This window comes from Podarcis cretensis (genome assembly GCF_951804945.1).
Source record: "Podarcis cretensis genome assembly, chromosome: 8".
Lineage (NCBI taxonomy): Eukaryota > Metazoa > Chordata > Lepidosauria > Squamata > Lacertidae > Podarcis > Podarcis cretensis.
Window position 1 is genome coordinate 9,045,595 of NC_137177.1, and position 26,906 is coordinate 9,072,500.

The window sequence follows — 26,906 nt, forward strand, 5'->3', positions numbered from 1 at the left end:
CGTGACTGCTGTCACATCTGCAGTGAAGAAATGTTGGAGGGTATGAAGTTTTGCGACACCTGAGCCAAAGAGATAAGTAACTATACAGCCTCTGAAGACACCCGAAGGCAGCCCTGTACAGGGAATTTTTTAAATATTAAATTATGTTTTTATATGTGTTGGGGGCCTCCCAGAATTACTGGGGCAACCAAATCAGATGGGCAGAGCAGTGCTTTTTTCTGGGTGACGCAGGGGTACGCATACTAGCGGAACATGCCTGGGGGGGCACCCACAGCCCCTGGAATGAGACAAACCTCTCCGGGTGTCTTCCTTATGAAGCACAGTCCAGGACGTTCATAAATCTTCAGTCCCGGTGTGCACCAGCGACACATATCCTCAGATATGTGCACACTCACACAGCAGAGTATAGCAGAAGCGATGTGGAGATGAGGTGTGGCATTCTAAGTAATTTATTCAGCAATATGTACAGGACAAAGCAATCATGGTGTCCTCTCACATCTTCTTCAAGAGAGAAAGTACAAAAGTACAATACAGCGGAAAAGATAAGACTGGCTTCCGTTCTCACACTTTCCAAGCCTGGAAAGTAAACACAGACATGTGATGTAACAATCACACACCCAGCAATGGGAGAATGAAATATACTGACACATACCCCTAAACATTTTGTGAATCTTCGTAGTTTTGTCCATTTACTGTACAGTGGTACCTCGGGTTAAGTACTTAATTCGTTCCGGAGGTCCATACTTAACCTGAAACAGTTCTTAACCTGAAGCACCACTTTAGCTAATGGGGCCTCCTGCTGCTGCCGTGCCGCCGGAGCACGATTTCTGTTCTTATCCTGAAGCAAAGTTCTTAACCCGAGGTACTATTTCTGGGTTAGCGGAGTCTGTAACCTGAAGTGTATGTAACCCGAGGTACCACTGTATCTATTTCCCCCGATTTGAACTATAAAATGGAGATTTTCTCGAGTCAAAACGAGCGTACCCCTAAACATTTTTTAAAGAAAGAAAGCACTGGGGCAGAGAACAACAACAACAACAACAACAACAACAACAACAACAACAACAACTGAATATGACGTCCCAATCTTCATGAGAGAAGTGTTGGAGGGTATGCATGATCTGTAGCTGATGAATTCATAACGTGGGTCTTTTAAGTTACTTGGTACGGAAAACAATCTGCGCAAAAGGAAATTATCATTGAACGAAAATGGTACACAAGAAAACAGCGAGGAACATCAGAGGATGCTCGATGCCTTGTCGCCAAGTGTTAATCCTCTTTGAACAGCATAATCTCTCACCCACCTCCCACCCCTTTGTCCGGCATGTATTCCCAACTTGGATAAGGGCAATGCCTGGGGTGGTTTTTTGGTGTGTGTGTGTGTGTGGTGGGTCGAATCAGAAGCTTCATGGCTATCATCTCTTTCTGGAGAGAAGTTGCCACACACACATCTCATGCTCGGCTCGAGAGGCAAGGCTGCCCTTGCTTTTGGAGAGCATTCAAGCCCAGCTTTCCTCCCAGCTTGCTCTCATTTATATAATGAACAGGATGGAGGCCGTGCCAGGTTCTGCCACTAGGAAGAGACCGCGCCGTTCAGAAAAATTATGATCAGATTCCATGTGTGTGTGTGTGTGTTTATGTGTCACATGTGCAAAACTCACTCAAGGTTGCTGCTGTTCTTTCCAGCACAGCCCCTGCACACAATGGCCATTCAAGCTGCCTGAGATACACAGAAATTTAACAGGTGAAACTTTGGGTCATGTCGATTAGGGAAATCTTTGTGCTAGATGCCTGCATGCGAGGCTGTTGTTGAAGACCCAGGCTAGTAAGGGAAAGAACCAGTGCTTTTTTTTTCTTCTAAAAAAGTGTTTACTCTCATTTTGACTCAAGAAAATCACCATTTTATTGTTCAAATCAGGAAAAGCAAATACAGTAAATGAACAAAAGTACAAAGGTTCACAAAATGTTTAGGGGTATGTGTACCCCCAGGAAAAAAGCACTGGAAATAACTATCCTATGCCTGGAGTGGCCAAAAAAAATAAGTAAATGGGACTTGGCCTGTGCTGAAGGCTAAAGACACGCAATGTATTGGATGCATATGACTTCCTCCATTTGTTGATGGGAATTATAGTTCTGCAAGGGGTAAACTACAATTCCCATGGGGTTTTTTTTTAAAGGGAAGCCACGTGCTTTAAGTGTATGGTGTGTGCATGCGGCTTGAAAAGCTGGGCGCAGTGGTTTTCTGCAGTATTGGGTACGACCTAACCTGGGGAGAAAACAGCAAAGACCTGGGGAAGAACAAAGACCTGAGAATCCTGCGGAAAAACAATCTCTCAAAGGACCTGTTGATGGCATTTTACCATTGCACTTTGGAGAGCGTATTAACTTATGGCCTGTGTGTGTGGTTTGGGAGCTGCACAGCCAGAGAAAAAACAATTCTGTCCAGGGTTGTAAAGACTGCAGAGAGAATAATTGGGTGCACTCTTCCCACCTTGGATCAAATCTATGCTGTCAGGTGCCATAAGAAAGCAGCAGAGATAGCGCAGGATAGTGCTCACCCCGGAAACGATCTCTTTCAGCTTCTGCCTTCTGGAAGAAGATACAGGGTTATAAAGGCCAGGACTAGCCGCCTGAGAAACAGTTTCTACGCAAATGCAATTCTGGTTCTAAACGCAGCATAAGGGGTCTCTATAGTATAGTGTATTTTAAAATGGGGTTTCAGAGTTTTTAGGGGGTTTTGAATGTTTCATGTAGTTTTGTAGTAGTTTTATGTAGTTTTGTAGTAGTTTTATGTAGTTTTTCAATTTCATTGTTCTGCATGGGACAATGACAATAAAGATATCGTATATCGTATATCATATATACGGTATATCGTATATCGTTTCCCATCAGCTGTATCTTCACTTCCCATGTTGCTAGGTAGGCAGTTGTGGTACAGAACAAGACATTCCTGGAGGCAAAATATTCCTGCAACACGGGGTTGGACTAGATGACCCTTGCGGTCCCTTTCAGCTCTGCAATTCTATGATCTTCATGAAGAGTCTTCCATTGTGTGTGTGTGCCCCCTACAAGAGAAGAGGGTACATCAACATTTGATGCTCTGTCTCTGAGCTATGGCGCTTTTGCCGTGTGATCGAGGGTGCCTCTGTCCAGCCTGCCTCTTTTTGGGGAGACGGGCTCCAGCGCATACAGTATATTTAGGTTTACACAATTAAATTGGTTTCAGGGGCTCCATTTGCTTTAGCGCAACCCGTGTCCACTTTAAGGGACACAGACTTTTAGCATAGTTAGGGAAGAGATGGGGGGAACGCATTGAAAAGTGTGGGGCGGACAAAAGGTGAATGGGAAGTTATATGCGATCAAATTGGGAGGAACGCTCATTGTCTTATAACAGGAGCCAGCGGACTTTTTCAGCAGGGGGCCCAGTCTGCTGTCCCTCAGACCTTGTGGGGGGCCGGACTATATTTTGAAAAATAAATAAAAAATGAACAAATTCCTATGCCTCACAAATAACCCAGAGAAGCATTTTAAATAAAAGGACACATTCTACTCATGTACAAACACACTGATTCCCGGACCGTCTGCAGGCCACATTTAGAAAGCGATTGGGCTAGATCCGGCCCCTGGGCCTTAGTTTGCCTACCCACGTCTTAGATGAACAACCTTGCAAGCAAAGCAGAGCAGAAGCTCAGTAAATACCCGGATGCGATCTAAAATATCTGCATGAGCTTTGCGGAAGCAAAATCAGGATGTATGCTCTGTAAACAGGTCATCTGGAGGAGCCTTGACAGGTATGCGCTTGGAGCGGCATTTATCTATATATTTTCGAAGGTTGGGCGTTTTCACCGGAAAGCCACCATTCTTAGTCTGCTGCCAGTACTGCACTGTGTCATCTTAAAGCAGCCTTAAGCTTTCAAGGCAAACATTGCCAACCTGTTGCTCTCCAGATGCGTTGGACTTCCAACTCCCAGCAGCCCCAGACAGGGCACTGGGAGGGCACCAAGTTGGGGAAGCGTGCCCTAACAAAATTATTGCGGTGTGAGCTTCCATGGACGGCAGCCTGCTTCGTTCTCCTTATTTGTGCCCGCTTTCTCCCCTCCCTGTCCCGTGGCCCCCCCCTTTCACTGAAGCCCAGTCGCATATGGGGTTCCATCACACTGAACGGATTAAGGTTAATCAGCCACAAATCCCTGCGTCTAAAAAACAAACTAATCATCAAGATTTCCACACTCTCCGCCCAGCTGCTCCCTGGCGGCCTGGCCTCAGAAGCCTGCGGAGCCAGAGATGGGGAGGGGCAGTTTGGGGAGGCTGGTGGGGGAGTTAGGGTGTCTCTGGGTTAAACTTCTAAAAATCCCTCCCCTGTTTCTTCAAGGGCTGGTGTGGAACGCTAGCAATAGGTGCTCTGGAGAGTTTGTCTTCTGGAGATGGTACTTCAAAGAATCATAGAAGGGTAGAGTGGGAAGGGACCCCCAGAGCCATCTAGTCTAACCCCTTGCGATGCAGGAATCTCAGTTAAAGCATTCATGGCAGGTGGCCACCCAACCTCCGCTGAAAAATATCCAAGGATGGAGAGTTCACAACCTCCCGAAGGAGTCCATTCCACTGTTCTTACTGTCAGGAAGTTCTTCCTGATCTGCACCAGATTTAGGGCAGTGTGGGAAGTTCCCCCCCACAGAGCACTGGGACGAGGGGGGTGCACAATTGAGAAGATCCATCACTGAGAATATTCATTTGGGGGTGCCAAATTTAGGCCACGTTCAGGGTGCCATACTACCAAAATCTGCCCATGTCCTGATGTTTAGTCGGAATCTCCTTTCTTGTAACTCATATCTCCTCTCAATCTCCTATCAGTCTCTTCCTTTCCAGGCTAAACATACACAGATCCTTCAACCGTTCCTCATAAGGCTTGGTTTCCAGACCCACTAAGGTCCAGCTCCGAGGGCCTTCTGGGGGTTCCCTCACTGCGAGAAGTGAGGTTACAGGGAACCAGGTAGAGGGCCTTCTTGGCAGTGGCGCCCTCTCTGTGGAACACCCTCCCATCAGATGTCAAGGAAATAAACAACTATCTGACTTTTAGAAGACATCTGAAGGCAGCCCTGTTTAGGGACGTTTTTAATGTTTGGAGATTTCTTCTGTTTTTAGTGTTCTGTTGGGAGCCACCCAGAGTGGCTGGGGAAACCCAGCCAGATGAGTGGGGTATATATAATAAAATTGTTGTTGTTGTTGTTGTTGTTGTTGTTGTTGTTAATCATCATCATCATCATTTTGGTCGCCTTCCTCTGCACACATTCCAGCTTGTCAATGTCCTTCTCAAATTGTGGCACCCAGAACTGGACACAGGACTCCAGGTGTGGTCTGACCAGGGCAGACTAGAGCACGGGTGGCACTGTGGTCTAAACCACAGAGCCTAGGGCTTGCCGATCAGAAGGTCAGCGGTTCGAATCCCCGCGACGGGCTGAGCTCCCGTTGCTCGGTCCCAGTTCCTGCCAACCTAGCAGTTTGAAAGCACATCAAAGTGCAAGTAGATAAATAGGTACCACTCCGGCGGGAAGGTAAACGGCGTTTCTGTGCGCTGCTCTGCCTTGCCAGAAGCGGCTTAGTCCTGCTGGCCACAGGACCTGGAAAAACTGCCTGCGGACAAACATCAGCTCCCTTGGCCAGTAAAGCAAGATGAGCGCCACAACCCCAGAGTCGTGCGCGACTGGACTTAACTGTCAGGGGTCGTTTACCTTTATGACTTCCCTTTATCTGGGAAGGGGTTTGTGTGTTATTGTTTTGTTGTTTCAGTTTAATCGTTTACTTGTGTTTTATCTTGTATTTTATTCTGCGAACCACCCTGAGGTATTTTGATGACGGCTGGTATATAAATTTAATCAATAAATAAATAATTTGAAAAGGAGTTGAGTTAAAAAGTAAATATATTGTCATGTAAAGTAATCTGTAACGTTTGCAGATAAATTGGAAGGGGGGGATATATGCAGCAGTCAGGAAAACCATCGATGCATCTAGGAGGGTTTGCACGAAGTCAGATTTGGAAGGAAATAAATATTAAATTTGTTTTAATTGGGGACCAATTTGTAAAAGATAGAAAATCAATAAAAAAAGATTTAAGGGGAGAAAATATTTGCTGCATAAAGAAGTGAAGTACTTAGTCTGGCCAGAATCTCCCAACATTCAGATGCCCACAAATTCTGCTGTTATGAGAGAGGGAGAAAAGCGTTTTTCTATCTACTTTCTCCATTCCACGAATATATATTTTTATAAACTTCCATCCTGTCGCCCCTTACCCACTTTTTCTCTAAACTAAAAATTTCCATTTTGGGCTCCAAGGTGAAATCCTTGCCTCTGCAGGTGAAATATCCAATTCCCTGTTTTGCGAAGACACAACCGAGCTGCAAAAAAACAACAACCCCAAACCCCCAGTGCATTATTTTAGCAGGGGCATTTTTTTAAACCCAACTATAAGTTGCTTTGCAGAAGTTGAGACCTGGGAGAAGAACTGGTGGAGGAAGACTGGAAGAAATTAAAGGACTATCTAAAATATTGTAAATTGTATGATTGTTAAGAAAGATGTAAGATAAGTAAAAACATGGCTTCAACAAACTAGTTATAAAGAATATAAATTTAAATTCAATTGGAAGATGAAAAGATAAATCTGGGATAAGTAATATTTTATGATTAAGCTTTAATAAGTGTATGTTAAATCCCAAAATTTGAGATATTAAATATTGGAAAATTATATTATATGAATTAAATCAAGTTAATAATTTGCTGGTAAAATTTATGTTTAGAAAGCAGGAACAAGAGATGTGAGGAAGTCCAAAGTAGAGAATGAAATGTGGATAATGGAAAATATTATGTTATTATGTATGTTTTTTATTGGTTATACAAAATTTAATAAATATATATATATATATATATATATATATATATATATATATATAAGTTGCTTTGCAGAAGTTGCACCTCTTTCACAAACCGATCTCCCTTATCCTTGTCGGCTTCTATGAACAAAACCCTCCCCCCCCCCCAGAAGTTTTTGCTCCAACCCAGGAAAGGGAGGGACTGGACTACAACTCCCATCATCCTTTGCCATGGTTCACGCTGGTTGGGTCACTCAGATGGAAATGGGGACTCAACAAATTTGAAGCCCTAAGATACAGAAGGTAATGGGGCCCTTTCTATGTCCAGCTGTTCTTTGTCAGCAACAAATTGTCGCTGTTTTTTGTGTTGAATATATGCTATATGGTAATTTACGGACCTAATACGTATCTAAAGCCATTTGCACGTAACAAAATATGTCTTTTATCAAAGTAATTGTTGAACTGAAATACATACAATTAAGAAGTATATCAATAGTGAAATAATTATTAAGCTCTAACTTAAAATGATTTTTTTATTCATAACAAACTTAATAATGCAAGCACATTGGCATTTGGCAATAACAAAAGTCCCTTTAGAAACACAATTTACAAAGGCTCATAATCTAGTCTCTAGAAACTTGTTATAACATGAAATAATAATAGGTGTAAATATATAATGCAAACTACTACTAATTATAAATAGCAGAATGTAGGTACCCTATATATAGAAATGAGCAAACCAATGATACTTTAGGGAACAGGCTAGCAGGTGGGACCCATGACTTACATCCTAGGAGCCTACACAACACAAAACACTGTTGCTGTATGTAGGTTTTATTTTATTTTATTTTATTTTTATCTTATATTTTAGAAATGTACATCCAGTTTCTTTTTCCTTTAAATTTTTTTGGGGCCCCCAAGAGAGTGGGGCCCTAAGCTATAGCTTGTTTGGCTTATACGTAAATCCGGCACTGACTACCCTGGTTTGTAAAATAACGATGGCTTATGCGAGACATTACAATTGCCACCTCGTTCTCTCCTTGCAAAAGAATGGGGCTAAGATTGAATCGTAAAGTTGGAAGGTAGGAATGTGTGGTGCCCAAATCTACAACCTCAGTCTCTTGCTCTGCCAACTAAGTTACCCTACAGGTGCTTAGGATAATATTTTATTCTCTTGTAAATTATGCTGATTTAAATGTGCATTTTGCATTTGGCTTCCTTTAGTCGTGTTTTCTTTGGAAATGCTTAAGTTTTGTTGTTGTTGTTAACTTTGCTGCGTTAAATGTGCATTCCGTAGTTTGCCTCCTTCGTAATGTTCAATTTCGAAATCTTTATAAGACAATTTTTTAGTTTCCTGCTAATTATGTTGCTTGGAGAAAAAACGTTTCTGGGTCCGCTATCTTCATCCTGTGAGTAATTCTATAGATGGACTAATGGTAAGGAAACTTTCTGTGTTTCTCTGCCCATCCCTTTTTCAGTCTCTGTGCCTTTAACAGAAGCAGCTATTCCTTGTCATTGGAAAGCTCCATCTGTTGAATTGCAGCCTGTACTACAGCTGTTGCAATGCACACAGCTTCTGTCAAGGGCAAAAAGAGTGGCAACCTGTGGCATTGCAAGAATGGGCTAATATAAAGCACTGATCTGATTCAGAGAGTGAATTTATAGCCTTGGGATGTTTGTACAGTGGTACCTCGGGTGGCGCTGTGGGTTAAATCACAGAGCCTAGGACTTGCCAATCAGAAGGTCGGCGGTTCAAATCCCTGCGATGGGGTGAGCTCCCGTTGCTCGGTCCCTGCTCCTGCCAACCTAGCAGTTTGAAAGCACGTCAAAGTGCAAGTAGATAAATAGGTACCACTCCGGCGGGAAGGTAAACGGCGTTTCCGTGTGCTGCTCTGGTTCACCAGAAGTGGCTTAGTCATGCTGACCACTTGACCCGGAAGCTGTACACCAGCTCCCTTGGCCAGTAAAGCAAGATGAGTGCTGCAACCCCAGAGTCGTCCGTGACTGGACCTAATGGTGAGGGGTCCCTTTACCTTTTACCTCGGGTTACATATGCTTCAGGTTACATACGCTTCAGCTTACAGACCCCACTAACCCAGAAATAGTACCTCAGGTTATGAACTTTGCTTCAGGATGGGAACAGAAATCGTGCTCTGGTGGCACAGCGGCAGGCCCCATTAGCTAAAGTGGTCTTCAGGTTAAGAACAGTTTCATGTTAAGAACAGACCTCAGTAACAAATTAAATACTTAATACCCATCTCTAGGTTATTTGTGGAGCCTGCCTGGTTTTTTTACATGAGTAGAATGTGTCCGAGGGATGCAGGTGGCGCTGTGGGTAAAACCTCAGCGCCTAGGACTTGCCGATTGCATGGTCGGCGGTTCGAATCCCCACGGCGGGGTGAGCTCCCGTCGTTCGGTCCCAGCTCCTGCCCACCTAGCAGTTCGAAAGCACCCTTAAGTGCAAGTAGATAAATAGGTACCGCTTTATAGTGGGAAGGTAAACGGTGTTTCCGTGTGCTGCTCTGGTGCCGGTTCGCCAGAGCAGCTTCGTCACGCTGGTCACGTGACCCGGGAGTGTCTGCGGACAGCACTGGCTCCCGGCCTCTAGAGTGAGATGAGCGCACAACCCTAGAGTCTGTCAAGACTGGCCCGTACGGGCAGGGGTACCTTTACATTTACCTAGAATGTGTCCTTTTATTTAAAATGCACCTCTGGGTTATTTGTGGGGCATAGGAATTTGTTCATCCCCTCCACAATATTGTCTGGCTCCCCACAAGGTCTGAGGGACAGTGGACCGGCCCCTGGCTGAAAAGGTTTGCTGACCCCTGCTCTATAGCACTTGCAGAAATCACCTTTTTGACTGCTGGACCCACTCTTGGCTCAATCCATTGGTGCCTGTCTTTGCATGCAGGTAAAAGGTAAAAGGACCCCTGACCATTAGGTCCAGTCGTGACCGACTCTGGGGTTGCGGCGCTCATCTCGCTTTACTGGCCGAGGGAGCTGGCGTACAGCTTCCAGGTCATGTGGCCAGCAGGACTAAGCCGCTTCTGGCGAACCAGAGCAGCGCACGGAAACACTGTTTACCTTCCCGCCAGAGCGGTACCTATTTATCTACTTGCGCTTTGACGTGCTTTCGAACTGCTAGGTTGGCAGGAGCAGGGACCGAGCAACGGGAGCTCACCACGTCGCGGGGATTCGAACCGCCGAACTTCTGATCGGCAAGTCCTAGGCTCTGTGGTTTAACCCACAGCGCCACCCGCGTCCCTTTTTGCATGCAGGAGAAGTCCCTAATTCACCAGGGTTTGAGACCTATCAGCTCCCCTCACCTGGTTTAGCCAGCCAGTCAAAGCCATTCCTGGGGTGTGGTCGCTGTCGCTTGCTGACAGCTTCTAGGAGCCCCAGGTGAGAGCCGAGTGCAGGGTGGGGACCAAAGGGGGACAAACTACCCCAGAAGGAGCACGTCTGTCCCCCACCAGAGGTACTACCCCTCCACTAACACCCCATACTCTTTGTACTCCGTGTCAATTAACTTGCAAGGATCTGCCATCCCTGATTCCGAACTCTCAGCCCCAGCTAAAGTGGGTTAGATTCCCTGAGTGAGAAGAGTCATGTCTTGCAAGAAAACACTCCTTGCAAGTTTAGCAAGGTGATCAAAGCACCATTGAGTAGTAACTGATTTGCATTAAGTGAGCTATATAAGCTAGTTCTGTAAGTTAATATTCTCTCTCAATTTTTTAAAAAGCAAACAACAACAGCAACAAAACCAGAATGCAAGGAAATGTCTTCCTTCCCGGAAGCGAAGAATGCAAAGTGCTGGGGAAGGGTTAGGAAGCCTTTTTTCCAGACCCAAGAGCCGCTTTCCTTTCTGGGCAGCCTCCTGGGGGCCACATGCTAGTGGTGGGTGGAGCCAGAGGCAAAAGTGGGTGGAGCAACAAATGTAGACACTACCTCAGTGCCGTGGGCTTCTTGGAATGTGCCTCTCTCTATCAGGCAAGCAAGAATTGTTTTTAGCCAGGCAAAAACACTGCAGGAGGGTGCAAGGAAGGGCTTGTGAGGGGTGTGGCTGGGGAAGAGATGGTGTGGCCTTGAGGCATTCCCAGGGCAACATGAAATGGCCTGCAGGTTCCTCACCCCTCAGCTGGAGGCAAGCTGCCCCAGGCTCCCTAACTGTCGGGAGCAAACCAGCAGTAAATCACACGGTGTGGGTGAAGTTAACACTTGATTAGAAAAAACAGGATCTGCACAGGAGTGTCAGGCCTAATGAGCACCACGGCTCTTCTTCAGTAAGTCTTGCCCCTGGGACAAAGTTGCAGAGATTGATTCGCATTAAGACTGATTTGCAGTACGTTTCCGAGCACAATTCAAAGTGTTGGTGCTGACTTTTAAAGCCCTAATCAGCCTCGGTCCAGTATATCTGAAGGAGCGAATTCTCCTCCATCGTTCTGCCCGGACACTGAGGTCCAGCACCGAGGGCCTTCTGGTGGTTCCCTCACTGCGAGAAGCCAAGTTACAGGGAACCCAACAGAGGGCCTTTTCGGTGGTGGCACCCACCCTGTGGAACGCCCTCCTACCAGATGTCAAAGAGAAGAACAACTAAAAGACTTTTTGAAGACGTCTGAAGGCAGCCCTGTTTAGGGAAGCTTTTAATGTTTCATGTATTTTAATATTTTTTTGGAAGCTGCCCAGAGTGGCTGGGGAAGCCCAGCCAGATGGGCGGGGTATAAATAAATTATTATTATTATTATTATTATTATTACTCAGCTGCCTAAGTCCCTTCCTGTCCAGGGTTTTCCTCAAGCAAGCGGAGACTGTGCCTGCATGAAGCTAACTTCTCCTCTGCCCTCTTCATGCCTCTTCTGGTTCTGGGAGACCAGGAGGGAGGAGAGCTTGTTGCAGCAGGAGGGGGATACATCCGTGACTCTTCCCCAGCCGGGTTCATCTCTGCCTCTTGGCCTCCTTCCTCCCAATTTTTCTGCTTCCTAAACTTTGGAACTCCCTGCCTGTTGACATCGGTCCCTGCTGGACTCTTTTCAGTGCCTGCTAAAAACATTTTTGTTTAGGGAAGCATGCCCAGATATGTAGAATGCCAACACATAGCTTTAATCTGTTTTTAGTTTTAACAATTCAAAGAGTCTTTGCAAACTGTTTGAGGTGTGTGTGTTTTTTTCAACAATCAAGGCAGCACATAAGTTTTATGAAACGAAATAAATACAATTTCAGGGAGGTGGTAGGAGCTGGAAGTCTCTCCCACCCCCACCCATGCCACTGCTGCTGTCAGATTGCCAGGCGGTTATTTTTATTTAGCGTATTAAATTAATGTCGACTTCTCTGTGCAGAAAGAAGCCTAATTTTCCGCCAGCCGCACGATTGCCTGAAAAACAAGGAGGCTCGCTTTGGCAGGGAGAATAGGGCCTGTTGGTATGCCGCGAGCCCAGAATTATATCGCCATGCACTCTCACCCCCAGCCCACCCCCCCAACAGCCCACCCTCCGGACACCGGTCCGGGCTGCCTCCGAGTCCACCCTCTGCACATTTCCAAAGGTATTAACAAGAGCTTGGAATTCCTGGATGGATTTGTGCACAATGATGCCTTTGTCCTGTCTCTTCTGTTTGAAGCCCCCTCCCGCAAGCCACGTGTCCCCCTCGGGTCTGCGGTTTTGCCCTTCCAATTCAACGTTTGGGTCGGACGCTCCCTGACAGGGCCAGGGGCTTTCTGTCAGATCGCTTGCGGGACCCTCTCAAACAATTCTCAGGACCGTGAAAAGGGTAGAAATTTGCCAAGCGTTTAGTTATTTTAAGTCATGGGTAGGCAACCTAAGGCCCGGGGGCCAGATCCGGCCCAATCGCCTTCTGAATCTGGCCCGCGGACAGTCCATAAATCAGCGTGTTTTTACATGACTGTATTTTAATACTTTGTTGGAAACCGCCCAGAGTGGCTGGGGAAACCCAGCCAGATGGGCGGGGTATAAATAATAAATTACTATTATATATTATTATTATGAGTAGAATGTGTGCTTTTATTTAAAGCACATCTCTGGGTTATCTGTGGGGCCTGCCTGGTGTTTTTGCATGAGCAGAATGCGTGCTTTTATTTAAAATGCATCTCTGGGTTATTTGTGGGGCATAGGAATTCGTTCGGTTTTTCATCTGCAAAATATAGTCCGGCCGCCCACTAGTTCTGATGGACAGTGGACTGGCCCCCTGCTGAAAAACTTTGCTGACCCCTGTTTTAAGTTATGGGTACTCAACCTAAGGCCTGGGGGCCAGATCCGGCCCAATCGCCTTCTAAATCCAGCCTGCAGACGGTCCGGGAATCAGCGTGTTTTTACATGAGTAGAATGTGTGCTTTTATTTAAAATGCATCTCTGGGTTATTTGTGGGGCCTGTCTGGTGTTTTTGCATGAGCAGAATGTGCTTTTTTAAAAAAATAAAAATAAAATGCATCTCTGGGTTATTTGTGGGGCATTTATTTATTTTTTCTAAACATAGTCCGGTCCCCCACTGAGGGACAGTGGACTGACCCCTGGCTGAAAAAGTTTGCTGACCCCTGTTTTAAGTCATTGCAGGGTTGCATGTGGCGGGGGTGTCCTGTTTGGGTTTTTATGGCCTAGCCACCAAAACGCCTCAGGAATATTCCCAATTGGCATAGAATTGTAGAATTGTAGAGTTGGAAGAGAACATGGCAGGAATCTCAGCTGAAGCCTCCATGATAGATGGGAGAGAAAACTCCCAAGATGCAAGAGTCATTTTGGCAAATAGTTCAATCCTTTACAGCCATAATAATAATAATAATAATAAATTTTATTTATATCCCGCCCTTCCCAGCCGAAGCCGGGCTCAGGGTGGCTAACAACAATCAAATAATCCAACATTCTAAAAACATTTCATTATAAAAATTTATTAAAATCAAATTGATGGCAACCGTTAAGCAAAATTCTGTGCAGATTGCTGCGCCCTGACCAAAGGCCTGGTGGAACAGCTCTGTCTTGCAGGCCCTGCGGAAAGATGTCAAGTCCCGCAGGGCCCTGGTCTCTTGTGGCAGAGCGTTCCACCATGTTGGGGCCATTACTGAAAAGCCCCTGGCCGTGGTTGAGGCCCCTCTGGCAACCATTTTGGGCGATTCCTTGCCCTCTAAAAAAAAAGAAGGCAAACCTAGAAGACGTTTATTCTAATAAAGAGCAGGCTAGACATTTTCTTAAATAGCTTTAAAAAAGTGAAAACGATTTACCACAACGCCTACCGAAAGAGAACTTCTCTGGGAATTCACCGCCTTCTTACAAGGCTGTGCAAACAACCCCGTCTTAGTTAAACTAAGACAGATACTTAGCCGCCCGCAGCAATTAAAAGGCATATTAAACTCTCGTTTCGAAAGGTTTATGCCCATCGGTAAACCCAGCCGTCCGATTTAAAAGACTCTGAGCTGTTAAGACAGAGCAGTGCACAGCCTTGAATCGATGCACTTAATTGCTATATAAAAAGAGCAGATTGAGCAGCAAACTTTGAGCACTGGTGGGGGGGGGGTGATTCATCGTTTGAGGGCTTTTCCCATTACGCTCATGAAGCCTCTGAGGTTTGGGTGCCATTATACACACACACACACACACACACACACACACACACACACACCCCTGGACTGGGGAAAGTGTGACTTACAGGTGAGTTTGAGCCCTAGTACCACCAAAGTTTCTTTTAAAAAAAATCAAGCTATTAGTCCATAGGCATTGGAATACAATAGCCAATGATCAAGGGAGGGAAACAATAGTCTGAGGGCAGAATTGTTGTGGGAATTGAGCTCTTCCTTCCCCCCACCCCCAAAATAAATAAATCTCCTTATCAATTTCATAGAAGCATAGAGTTGGAAGAGACCACAAGGGCCATCGAGTCCAACCCCCTGCCAAGCAGGAAACACCATCAGAGCACTCCTGACATATGGTTGTCAAGCCTCTGCTTAAAGACCTCCAAAGAAGGAGACTCCACCACGCTCCTTGGCAGCAAATCCCACTGTCAAACAGCTCTTACTGTCAGGAGGTTCTTCCTAATGTTTAGGTGGAATCTTCTTTCTTGTAGTTTGGATCCATTGCTCCGTGTCCTCTTCTCTGGAGCAGCAGAAAACAACCTTTCTCCCTCCTCTATGTGACATCCTTTTATATATTTGAACATGGCTATCATATCACCCCTTAACCTCCTCTTCTCCAGGCTAAACATGCCCAGCTCCCTTAGCCGTTCCTCATAAGGCATCGTTTCCAGGCCTTTGACCATTTTGGTTGCCCTCCTCTGGACACGTTCCAGTTTGTCAGTGTCCTTCTTGAACTGTGGTGCCCAGAACTGGACACAGTACTCCAGGTGAGGTCTGACCAGAGCAGAATACAGTGGCACTATTACTTCTCTTGATCTAGATGCTATACTCCTATTGATGCAGCCCAGAATTGCATTGGCTTTTTTAGCTGCCGCATCACACTGTTGGCTCATGTCAAGTTTGCGGTCAACCAAGACTCCTAGATCCTTTTCACATGTACTGCTCTCAAGCCAGGTGTCCCCCTTAAATCAAGTAAATAAATAATGAAAAGTAGAAATTGTAGGAAGATTTTGACAGGTTTTTCTGAGCACTTGGAGATCCAAAGAAAGTGATTTTAAACCAGTGGTTGACAATCGTTTCGTTCCAAATCTGCTAGACAAGGCCAGTCAGAGGATAATAACAGGTGGGGCTGTCCTGACCTCCCCCCCATAAAAACCCATAAATCCTGGCTACACCCATGGACCTGGATTAACTCATATATCGGAATCTTTTTAAACCAAGGCCCTTCTAGTGGCAGTGCCCCCGCACATTTATTTTTTAGAAGTGTGTCCTTAGAGGGAGCCCAATGTAGAAAAGGAGAAGGGTGGGGGACAGAGAGGCAAAAAAACAAGGAATCAAATTTATTTCCAAGCTTTGCCTTGTCTTCCTTATCAGGATCAATATACGAAACAGGACGGTAGCCTAGTTTCCTTGTGTTTTGGGTGCGGAGAGGCCTGGCTCTAATTCAGTTCTCCTGGGTCAATTAATATGTAATTCCGGAGCCTGCATTGAGCCTTTTCCCCTGTTGAAATGCCCTTCCCGTGTTCATGCACAAGTTAACTAAAGCCTCTCTACCAACTCAGCCGACCTCCCTCCATCCTGCTAGAGGTGACCTTTAAAATATATTAACACCTCCTCAGAAAAAACACCCTATCCCTGTGGGGTGCCATGATCCTGCAAGCTGTAGCGTCAAGCAGGCCAAAGACGGGCAGCTTTGCCCTACGCCAGCCTAGGATGTCAGACACTGCCAGCTGTCCTCGTCCAGATTAATGTCACTCACTTGTTAGGCCCTCGGTAGGGTGGATAATTTCTTCCTTTTTTTTGCCATCTCCTGGATTTAGTCCCCCCACCCACCCACCAAACTCTCTCCCTCCTTCCACAGCCCCATTGCTTTCGTGGGCCAGGTTGGGGATGAGAACATAAGGGTTTATAATGTGGGCTGTGTTAATACCTTGGTTTTCCCTTCTGCAAAATGGGGAGATTTTTTTTTGGGGGGGAGAAGATTGGTTTGGCTTTGTAGATAGAGTTTGCCTCCATGAGACTCGAGAACAGATCCCATTTTCCCCCCAGGACTCATGCAGGCCTCGTTTCTGCTCTGCTCAAATCATCATATTGACACTGTATGGCCCTCTGTCATGGATGCTTTAGCTGAGATTCCTGCATTGCCAGGGGTTGGACTAGATGACACTTAGAGGACCCTGAGACCATCTTCGGGGGGCCTCTTCATGTGCAGCCTGCTTGAGAGGTCCGGAGGGTGGCAACACGAGAGCGGGGCCTTCTCTGCAGTGGCTGCCCATCTGTGCAATGCTCTCCCCAGGGATGTTTGCCTGACGCCTTCATTATACACCTTTAGGCACCATGCAAAAACATCCTTTTTAACCAGGGCTTTGTTTGACCTGATCAACATCCCATACCCTTTTAAAATGTGGCTCTTTTGGGGGAAATATTATTGGGTTATTGCTTTTATTTTAATTTTATATACTGTGATCTTTTTTTGTGAACCGCCCGGCATATAAATTCAATAAATTCAAATTCAATTCCCTTCCAACTCTGCAATTCTGTGATTCATCCAAATCTTGCATGCTGTGGACTTCTAGTCGAAAGCCCATCTCCTCAGAAGATCTGGCCTTGCAGCACATCACCTGGTGGGTGCAAGGGGTTGTTAAAAGATGGGAAACAGAAAAAAATATGCTGTGCCATAGATGAAATACCAAAACATTAACAAACCTCTGGTTACGTGAAACATACTCAATAAATACACAATACGTAACCAGCTGTACGTTTGACAAAATAATATATAGTATTCATTGTATTGGATTGTAGCTTTCAAGTAACTCATAAAGTTCAACGAAAAAAGTAGAAGACCCAGTGGATCAGTTCATTCTCTAATCAGTTTATGCATAAGGTCCATATACAGTGGTACCTCAGGTTACATACGCTTCAGGTTACAAACTCTGCTAACCCAGAAATAGTGCTTCAGGTTAAGAACTTTGCTTCAGGATGAGAACAGAAATCGTGCTCTGGTGGCGCAGCAGCAGCAGGAGGCCCCATTAGCTAAAGTGGTCTTCAGGTTAAGAACAGTTTCAGGTTAAGAACGGACCTCCGGAACGAATTAAGTACTTAACCTGAGGTACCACTGTATGTGAAAGTGTCTGTTCCACCTGTCTGTTCATAAAGTCCAACAATCCACACAAAAGGTTGTTGCAGTTCCACAGAATCCTTTCACAGAGTCTAAGACAAGGATTTCCGGAATATTAGCCTTGTTTCGCCATCTTGGGCTTCATCAGTAGTACAAACTCTAGGTAATGCAAATAAATACAATATCGTAATCTCACACATTTTCACAGCAAAATTAATATAAAAAATGTCAGCAACTGTACATACCATATATGATATCTCAGGACAGTGGAACTTATAGCATAGTAGTAGCAACTTTTACAGAGTAGAGTTATATGGATAAGCACAAAATTGATTCAAGTAACAGGTGTTGGCAATCAACAGGTACAAAATTTCTACGTTTTTCGTTGAACTTTATGAGTGACTTCTTTTGAAATCTACAATTCAATACAATGAATAATATATATTATTTTGTCAGACGTGCAGCCGGTTACGTCTTGTGTGTTTATTGAATATAGATGAAATACCAGCAATGTCCCCTTCCTGTCTCCTCTTGAATCTTCGAGCCACGACACGAACTGAGCAAGCTGCAACCCTCCCTCTCCTTTTCTCTCTCCACTGTCTCTCTCTCTCTTTCTTTCTGCAGAATCGCGCAGGTAAGTAACCCTGCTGCCCTCTGCACCTCCGGATCCCGCACGTGTACCAACAGATCCGGGAGATGCCGGCAGAAAGAGCTATCGTAAAAGCACGGGGGATATTCCGGAGGAGACAAAGGGTCTGGCTGCTCGGGCGAGGCTGGGAGAGGTACCCCCCTCTGAAGCAGTCGCAACGGGGTGCAGACTACAAGCATGGTAGGTCGCTTCCTTTGCTAAGAGCAGGAAAGGGGGTGGGTGGGTTTTGGGAAGCGGGGTGTCCTTGAACATTCTCTCGTAACTCTTGGAGACGCGAATGAGGCTGCTTGTTTCAAATTCGAGGGAATTTATGCAGGAAGCTGACTTCTAAGTTTGTCGAAGGTTGGTGTTGTCGACACTGGCTGGCCGCACCTCTTTGGAATTTCAGGCCCATTTAGGGATGCCATTGGGGATCGAACCCGGACCTTCTGCATGCAAAGCAGGTGTTCTACCACCAAGCTACGGCCCTTCCTCTGAAATGGAGTTTCCTAGAGGAGTCTTGTTGTTGTTGTTTAGTCGTTTAGTCGTGTCCGACTCTTCGTGACCCCATGGACCAGAGCACGCCAGGCACTCCTGTCTTCCACTGCCTCCTGCAGTTTGGTCAGACTCATGTTTGTAGCTTCGAGAACACTGTCCAACCATCTCATCCTCTGTCATCCCCTTCTCCTTGTGCCCTCCATCTTTCCCAGCATCAGGGTCTTTTCCAGGGAGTCTTCTCTTCTCATGAGGTGGCCAAAGTATTGGAGCCTCAGCTTCAGGATCTGTCCTTCCAGTGAGCACTCAGGGCTGATTTACTTAAGAATGGAGAGGTTTGATCTTCTTGCAGTCCATGGGACTCTCAAGAGTCTCCTCCAGCACCAGAATTCAAAAGCATGAATTCTTCGGCAATCAGTCTAGAATCCCATGAAAAGCCAGTTGGTGCAATTCGAAATATTGAAAAGTCTTTATGTTCCATTTGGGAGCAGGCCTGGATCTACTAGATTTCTCTCAGGCGTCTCTGAGGAAGGCCTACAGCTCTTTGCGTCTGTCCGCCCCCGGCAGTATCCATGGACGTAAAAGTGTGGCTAACCTGCCCTTTTCCTCACAAATGGAGAGGGGTTGGGGAATATTCTGGCGTTGCGTGCAGTTGAGAGGGAAAGCCGAATGTATAATTAATGTGTTTTGTAGCCTGTTTATTATTTATTGCATTTATATCCTGCTTTTTTCTTGAGGTGGTGTACCTGGTTTTCTCTCCCCCAGTCCTCATTTCGTCCCCAAAACAACAACCCTGTGAGGGAGGTTAGGCTGAGAGAGCCAATTACTGACTCCAAGGTCACCCTGTGAGCTTCATGGCTGAGTGGGGATTCAAACCCAGAGCTCCCTGGTCCTGGTCTGACACTCTAACCACTGCTGTCTATCTGAAGAGATGTTTTTGACTGTTCCATGGGGAGGGACAGAGGTGAGGAAGGAGGATCGGATGAAGCAGTCTAGAGAATCAGTGTGCCTCTGTTTCCTTTTCTGCTCCAGAAGCAAATGGTAATAATAATAATAATAATAATAATAATAATAATAATAATATATTTATACCCCGCCCATCTGGCTGGGCTTCCCCAGCCACTCTGGGCGGCTTCCAAAAGAATATTAAAATACTGTGATACATCAAACATTAAAAGCTTCCCTAAACAGGGCTGCCTTCAGCTCTCAGCGCCCCTGGATGCTCAGCGCCCCTGGATCCAGGGGGAAAAGGATGCAGGACTTTCAGATTAGAGCATTGGTATGCATACTAAGGCCCGGGGGCCGGATCTGGCCCAATTGCCTTCTCAATCCGGCCCGCGGACGGTCCAGGAATCAGCATGTTTTTACATGAGTAGAATGTGCCCTTTTATTTAAAATGCATCTCTGGGTTATTTGTAGGGCACAGGAATTCGTTCATTTGCCCCCCCCCAAAAAAAAAAATATAGTCCGGCCCCGCACAAAGTCTGAGGCACAGTGGACCGGCCCCCTGCTGAAAAAGTTTGCTGACCCCTGGGTTAGAGGGCTGTGTGGTTCTTAGGTAGCAATGAAACCCAGCATCTCTCAAAACGAAACATTGGAACCAAAGTGATGGCTTTCCTGTGCATCAGGGAAGAAGATTGTTAAGCATTTTGAACATGGAAAATGCCACTCGTGCAGTAAATATTTATTTCTGCATTTGTTATTAAACTTGTTTCTAATCTTCCCTTCGTCATGAAAGCTCAGAGCAGGATGCAATACAAATTGCACTTCCCAAAATATATAAACCACAAAACAAACAATGGAACAAACTAAAGAGGATAAATACAGCACATATTTTAAATTTACAAAAAAAAAAAACCCCAATGGGATGGATAGTTTACTTTCTTATTGAAACACTGGGATCTTGTTAGCACCCAAGAAAACAAAGTGATCTAACCGGGAGCCACATATAAACTTACTTCCAAATATACTAATGCCCTTCGTTTGTTTTTAATATCTTTCGTAAAATTTATATACCACTTGATTCTGTGAAAAAACCCTCAAAGTAACCTAGGAATTACCTGGCTTATAAGTAGGCCTAGAATGTCCCCAGTATGGCTCCCCTTTATCACACACACAGCCCAACAAGACAACGACAAAAATCCACCAGCAGCATTATTGTTGTTGTTTAGTTGTGTCCGACTCTTTATGACCCCCTGGACCAGAGCACGCCAGGCACTCCTGTCTTCCACTGCCTCCCGCAGTTTGGTCAAACTCATGCTGGTAGCTTTGAGAACACTGTCCAGCCATCTCGTCCTGTCGTCCCCTTCTCCTTGTGCCCTCCATCTTTCCCAGCATCAGGGTCTTTTCCAGGGAGTCTTCTCTTCTCATGAGGTGGCCAAAGTCTTGGAGCCTCAGCTTCAGGATCTGTCCTTCCAGTGAGCACTCAGGGCTGATTTCCCTAAGAATGGATAGGTTTGATCTTCTTGCAGTCCATGGGACTCTCAAAAGTCTCCTCCAGCACCAACAGCATACAAATCAATATGGCTAACCTGATCCAAAACACCCACCCACCCCACTCACACATGAAAACAAAGACCACCACAGCCAACCACAAATGAACAGCCACACCCTAGGCCAACCCCAACCTCTCTCACCACCAAAGGAACACAAGTGAACAGCAGACAACCTGACCTGCACAAGCAACGCTGACACCAAACCCCACATATAGTAAGTAAAATAGGAACATGGCCACCTGACCCCATCCCCACTCACCTCTCCCCCTCTCTCCCCCTTTTCTTCCTAATGTCTCAAAAAATGAAACTGATTTGTAAAAATGTTACAGGGGGGGGGGGAAATACGAGAGAGACATTGCACACACTTTTGTAAATCAAGAAAATATTTAATAACAATAAAAGAGTAGGCCTAGAATGTGTATTTGACTAATCAGGTAATCAGTTTAAACCTTTCACCTTCTGAAAGGGTGCCCCAGATTAAAAAAGAAAAGCGTATACCATATTTTTCAATATGTATGCAATCTTTCAGAATCCTGCAGATTGTAAGCATCACCTCACTGGCAAAACACACTTGTTCCTGGCATCAGGACAATGGATTTATTCATATGCAGATGTATGCAAATGCCTTCTATTGCTAGGCTAAATGTCCATGTTATCAGCCAAATAAGAGATGCCTTTCTTTGGGTGACGGTCCTAACAATAAGTGAAGCGTTTTATTATTTTATTTTATTTTATTTTATTTTATTTTATTTTATTTTATTTTATTTTATTTTATTTTATTTTATTATCTCTCTCTCTCTCTCTCTCTCTCTCTCTCTCTCTGGGGCATAGGATAAGTGTGATCCTGACAAAAAGTTTTGAGGCCGGGGAGTTCCCACTTTAGCCTTGGAAGTGAGCCATATTTAATCACTAGGTAGATGACGAGGTGATGATCTGGCAGCAGGAAGGCAAAGGCTGGGCAGGGGTTCCCTTCTAAATTGTTGATTTCATTGTGAAGCTCTCTCTCAGCAGACAAAGGAGCCCCGGTTTGCTTATCAGTAGCCTCCAGCCATGCACGATTGCCTTGCTGAGTGGTCCACTAATTAGATGGGGCAAGGAACAATGCCAGCACACCTTTGGAGAAGATTTCGGGAGGAGAGGACAGATTGGGGGAAAGGATGACTGTGGCAACCTTGCTTTGCGCAAGAAGGCCGCCTTAGCTGCAACCTCGAGGGCTTGGCAGGCCCGCTTAGTCTAGAGGAAAAAGGGGAGGGAGGAAAGGAAGAAAAAAGGGCAATAAAATTAATAATAGCTTTTGGTGTCTCTCAGGGTAATGTGGCAGCCCAGCCCAGCAGTAAAAAAAGGGAGCTGTCATTACTTTCCCGAGTAGAGAGGAGGGAAGGGAGCACTTTAAGATTCTGGTGGTTCCCCTGAACATCCCAGGTGAAATCCAGGTAACAACAGAGCCTCTGCTATGCCCTCCAGGTGGCAGGGAACTGAAAGCTGTCTTGTGCCCATTGTACCGATGGAGATAACAGGGCACGACAGCTTGCGGCAGCCGCACAATAGCGGAACCAGGGGGAACCAGAGGAAAGCACCAGTCTTGACCGTGGCTGCTTTTGTGCCTCTTGAGCTTGGAATCGTAGAGGTGGAAGAGACCTTCTCCCCCCCATCTAGTCCAAACCCCAGCAATGCAAGAATAATGTGCAAATGTGAGCGAGTGAAGTTTTTCAAGGCAAGGTGGACTTGGCAGGGTGGAAGCATAAGAACAGCTTTTTAATATCTATACTTCCAGGTACTATGAATGCTCCCAGCCCCTGGGAGCTGGGTGGGGGGGAGTACCTGCATCCATGCAATTTATTTCCCGCCCCCCTTTATTAATTTTCACCCTCTCTTAGGAATTTGATTTCTCTGTCAGCTTTCGTGAGAAAGTTGCCTGCTCCTGCCTCTTTCGCATCTTCAGCCAATGAGCAAAGTCATAACCGTGATTGGCGTTTGGGAAAGCAGATCTTGCCAATTAAACAGAGAGCAACACACCCATTGCCTAGGCTTTAGACAAGGAGTTTTCTGGTCCCCACTTCAATTTAAAGCCTTTTATTGGGATCTTTTGCCCAACGTGGGACTTGAACCCACCACCCTGAGATTAAACAGTCTCATGCTGTACCGGCTTAGCTATCCCAGGCAATTGGGAAATTTCTAAACTGCTGGAGAAATAAGCGATTGCTGTCCTGTCGAAGAAGAAGAAAACAGGTATCCAGGATTTTTGGAGAGCTGTGATGGGGCAGTAATATCTCACCTCAAAAGCAAGAGGTATGGGAAATTAGGTCTTATTTCATGCAGCAAAATGTGATATCCCCCCCCCCACTCTGAGTTTGTAAACATTTTTCATTTAAAAAGTTTATTGTAGTGCTGATAACATAACATTCATTGTTATTTTGCCCCTATTTGAGGGGACCTGTAGCCGAGAGAGCAAGAGTTACGTCAATCTTGCAAAATAACCTAGTATTACATTTTGCTTGAAGGTGCTGCAACAGTTTATGACAATGGAATCCTGAATATCTGATTCCCTTATCATACAGTGGGGGGGAGTATTTGATCCCCTGCTTAATTTGCCCATTTGCCCTCGTGGCAAAGAAATGACCAGTCCGTAATTTTAATGGTAGGTTTATTGTAGCTGTGAGAGACAGAATAACAACAGGAAAAATCCCAGAAGACAAAAGTCAGAAATTGACGTGCATTATAATGGGACGCAGGTGGCGCTGTGGGTTAAAGCCTCAGCGCCTAGGGCTTGCCGATCGAAAGGTCGGCGGTTCGAATCCCTGCGACGGGGTGCGCTCCCGCTGCTCGGTCCCAGCGCCTGCCAACCTAGCAGTTTGAAAGCACCTCCGGGTGCAAGTAGATAAATAGGGACCGCTTACCAGCGGGAAGGTAAACGGCGTTTCCGTGTGCGGCTCTGGCTCTGGCTCTGGCCACGTGACCCGGAAGTGTCTCCGGACAGCGCTGGCCCCTGGCCTCTTAAGTGAGATGGGCGCACAACCCCAGAGTCTGTCAAGACTGGCCCGTACGGGCAGGGGTACCTTTACCTTTATAATGAGTGAAATAAGTATTTGATCCCCTATCAACCAGCCAGATGTCAGGCTACCTGGTATCTTCACTGTATGTAACGAGCTGAGATTAGAAGCACCTGCTGTAAGGGAGAGGCCTTACCTGTAATCCCAGCTCCTTACGGTACCTGTACAAAAGACACCTGTCGACAGAAGCAATCAATCCAGCAGATTCCAAAGTAGCCACCATAACCAAAGAGCTGTCCGAGGATGTCAGGGACAAGATCGTAGACCTGCACAAGGCTGAACAGGGCTACAAGACTATTGCCAAGCAGCTTGGTGAGAAGGTGACAACAGTTGGTACAATAATTCGCAAATGGAGGAAACATAAAATAACTGTCAACCTCCCTCGGTCTGGGGCTCCATGCAAGATCTCATCTTGTGTAGTTGCAATGAAGAAGACGAAGAAGAAGAGTTTGGATTTGATATCCCGCTTTATCACTGCCCGAAGGAGTCTCAAAGCGGCTAACATTCTCCTTTCCCTTCCTCCCCCACAACAAACACTCTGTGAGGTGAGTGAGGCTGAGAGACTTCAGAGAAGTGTGACTAGCCCAAGGTCACCCAGCAGCTGCATGTGGAGAAGTGGAGACGCGAACCCGGTTCCCCAGATTACAAGTCTACCGCTCTTAACCACTACACCACACTGGCTCTCTCTCACAATGATCATGAGAACGGTGATGAAGCAGCCCAGAACTACACAGGGGGACCTTGTCAATTATCTCAGGGCAGCTGGGCCCATAGTCACCATGAAAACAGTTGGTAACACACTACGCCGTGAAGGACTGAGATCTTGCAGAGCCCGCAAGGTCCCCTTGCTCAAGACAGCACATGTACAGGCCCATCTGCAGTTTGCCAATGCACATCTGAATGACCCAGAGCAGAACTAGGTGAAAGTGTTGTGGTCAGATGAGACCAAAATCGAGCTCTTTGGCATCAACTCAACTTGCCGTGTTTGGAGGAGGAGGAATGCTGCCTATGACCCTAAGAACACCATCCCCACTGTCAAACATGGAGGGGGACAAATAATGCTTTGGGGGTGTTTTTCTGCTAATGGGACAGGACATCTTCACCGCATAGAAGGGATGATGGACGGGACCATGTATCATCAAATCTTGGGTGAGCACCTTCTTCCCTCAGCCAGGGCATTGAAAACGGGTCAAGGATGGGTATTCCAACATGACAATGACCCAAAACACATGGCCAAGGCAACAAAGGAGTGGCTCAAGGAGAAGCACATTAAATCCTGGAGTGGTCTAGTCAGTCTCCAGACCTTAATCCCATCGAAAATCTGTGGAGGGAGCTGAAGGTTCGAGTAGCTACACATCAGCCTCGAAATCTTACTGACTTGGAGAGGATCTGCAAAGAGGAGTGGGACAAAATACCTCACAAGGACAAACGGGCAAATTAAGCAGGGGATCAAATACTTTCCCCCCTCACTGTATGACAATTATTGTTATGACTTCATTCAAGGGCTAAAGACATTGAAAGGTGAGAGGAGACTAGTTAAGAGAGAGAGAGAGAGAGAGAATAATGCCTGCGCCTTTTGTATCTTGGATTCTCTTAAGGGCTGGATCTTTTCTTAAAATAAACAAAAACTGGGAATCTGGGGATTATGGTTTATCCAGGGGGTGCAACTGCCCTCCTCCCCCCCACTCCTCCCCACAGACGCCCCTGACTGTGTGCACAGGCAAAAGGCATGTTCATATATCTTAGTTTTATTAATCACCCATGCCAGGCCAATGCCAGTTAAGCCTAAATTAGCATTTGCTCTGGTTCCTTTTTTATATCTCTGAATGACTGTAGACAAGTGTGCATTCTGGATTTCGGTTTCATTTGCTTTCACGTGTTTTCATTCATTCACTTATCACATTTATATCCCGGACCCTGAGGAGCCAGGCTGACGAATTGCACAAACAGCAGAACGATTAAAACGTCTGAAAACAATTCTAGTTCAAATACATACCGCCATGATGTTGGTTTTAAGGCTCTGTTTTTGATTTAGCGTTTTAACAACTTGTTTATGGGACTATGCACCGCTTGGAGATTATTATGATAATAAACTATCAAGCAGTTTATAAATGCTTTTAAATACAGTGGTACCTCGTGTTACATACGCTTCGGGTTACAGACTCCGCTAACCCAGAAATAGTGCTTCAGGTTAAGAACTTTGCTTCAGGATGAGACAGAAATCATGCTCCAACGGTGCGGCAGCAGCAGGAGGCCCCATTAGCTAAAGTGGTGCTTCAGGTTAAGAACAGTTTCAGGTTAACAACGGATCTCCGGAATGAATTAAGTACTTAGCATAAAATAAAATAAAATCAGCCACAGGGAGACTGGGTCGTTCAAGAAGAGTGGGTCCCTTCTTGGAAGGAAGTTCTTGAAACCTGCAGATAGAAGTAGCACAATCACCTTGTGGTCTTTCCTTGCTGGCCGCTCCCAGTCTGGAGCAAAAGCCACAGAGGTTTAGTTTGGCAGGGAAGACACCCCCCCCAAACAAGGGAGGTGAACTTTGACAGGAACCTGCGTCCCCAGTAATCTGCGAAAAGCTCCTGCGCTCCATGGGCCGTGTGACCCGTCATGAGGGAAGTGGTAGGGGCCAGACAGAGAACAAAGGAAGGGATTTTGAGTCCTTGGCAAGATGGGGAGGG

At 45.8% G+C, this 26,906-nt stretch overlaps 2 protein-coding genes across 2 annotated transcripts in view; one reads left to right on the plus strand and one right to left on the minus strand.

The window, feature by feature from the left end:
- Positions 1-7,117: 7,117 nt before the first annotated feature.
- Positions 7,118-26,906, plus strand: part of LOC307221292 (homeobox protein otx5) — a 70,758-nt gene continuing 50,969 nt past the window's right edge. The window contains exons 1-2 of the mRNA XM_079985722.1: positions 7,118-7,166; positions 18,182-18,386. The gene's annotated coding sequence lies outside the window, so the exon portion shown is untranslated. The remainder of the gene's footprint in view (positions 7,167-18,181; positions 18,387-26,906) is intronic.
- Positions 24,776-26,906, minus strand: part of BCKDHA (branched chain keto acid dehydrogenase E1 subunit alpha) — a 191,490-nt gene continuing 189,359 nt past the window's right edge. Inside the window, exon 9 of the mRNA XM_079985612.1 lies at positions 24,776-24,911. Coding sequence (XP_079841738.1) covers positions 24,791-24,911 — 121 coding nt within the window. The 3' untranslated portion in view covers positions 24,776-24,790. The remainder of the gene's footprint in view (positions 24,912-26,906) is intronic.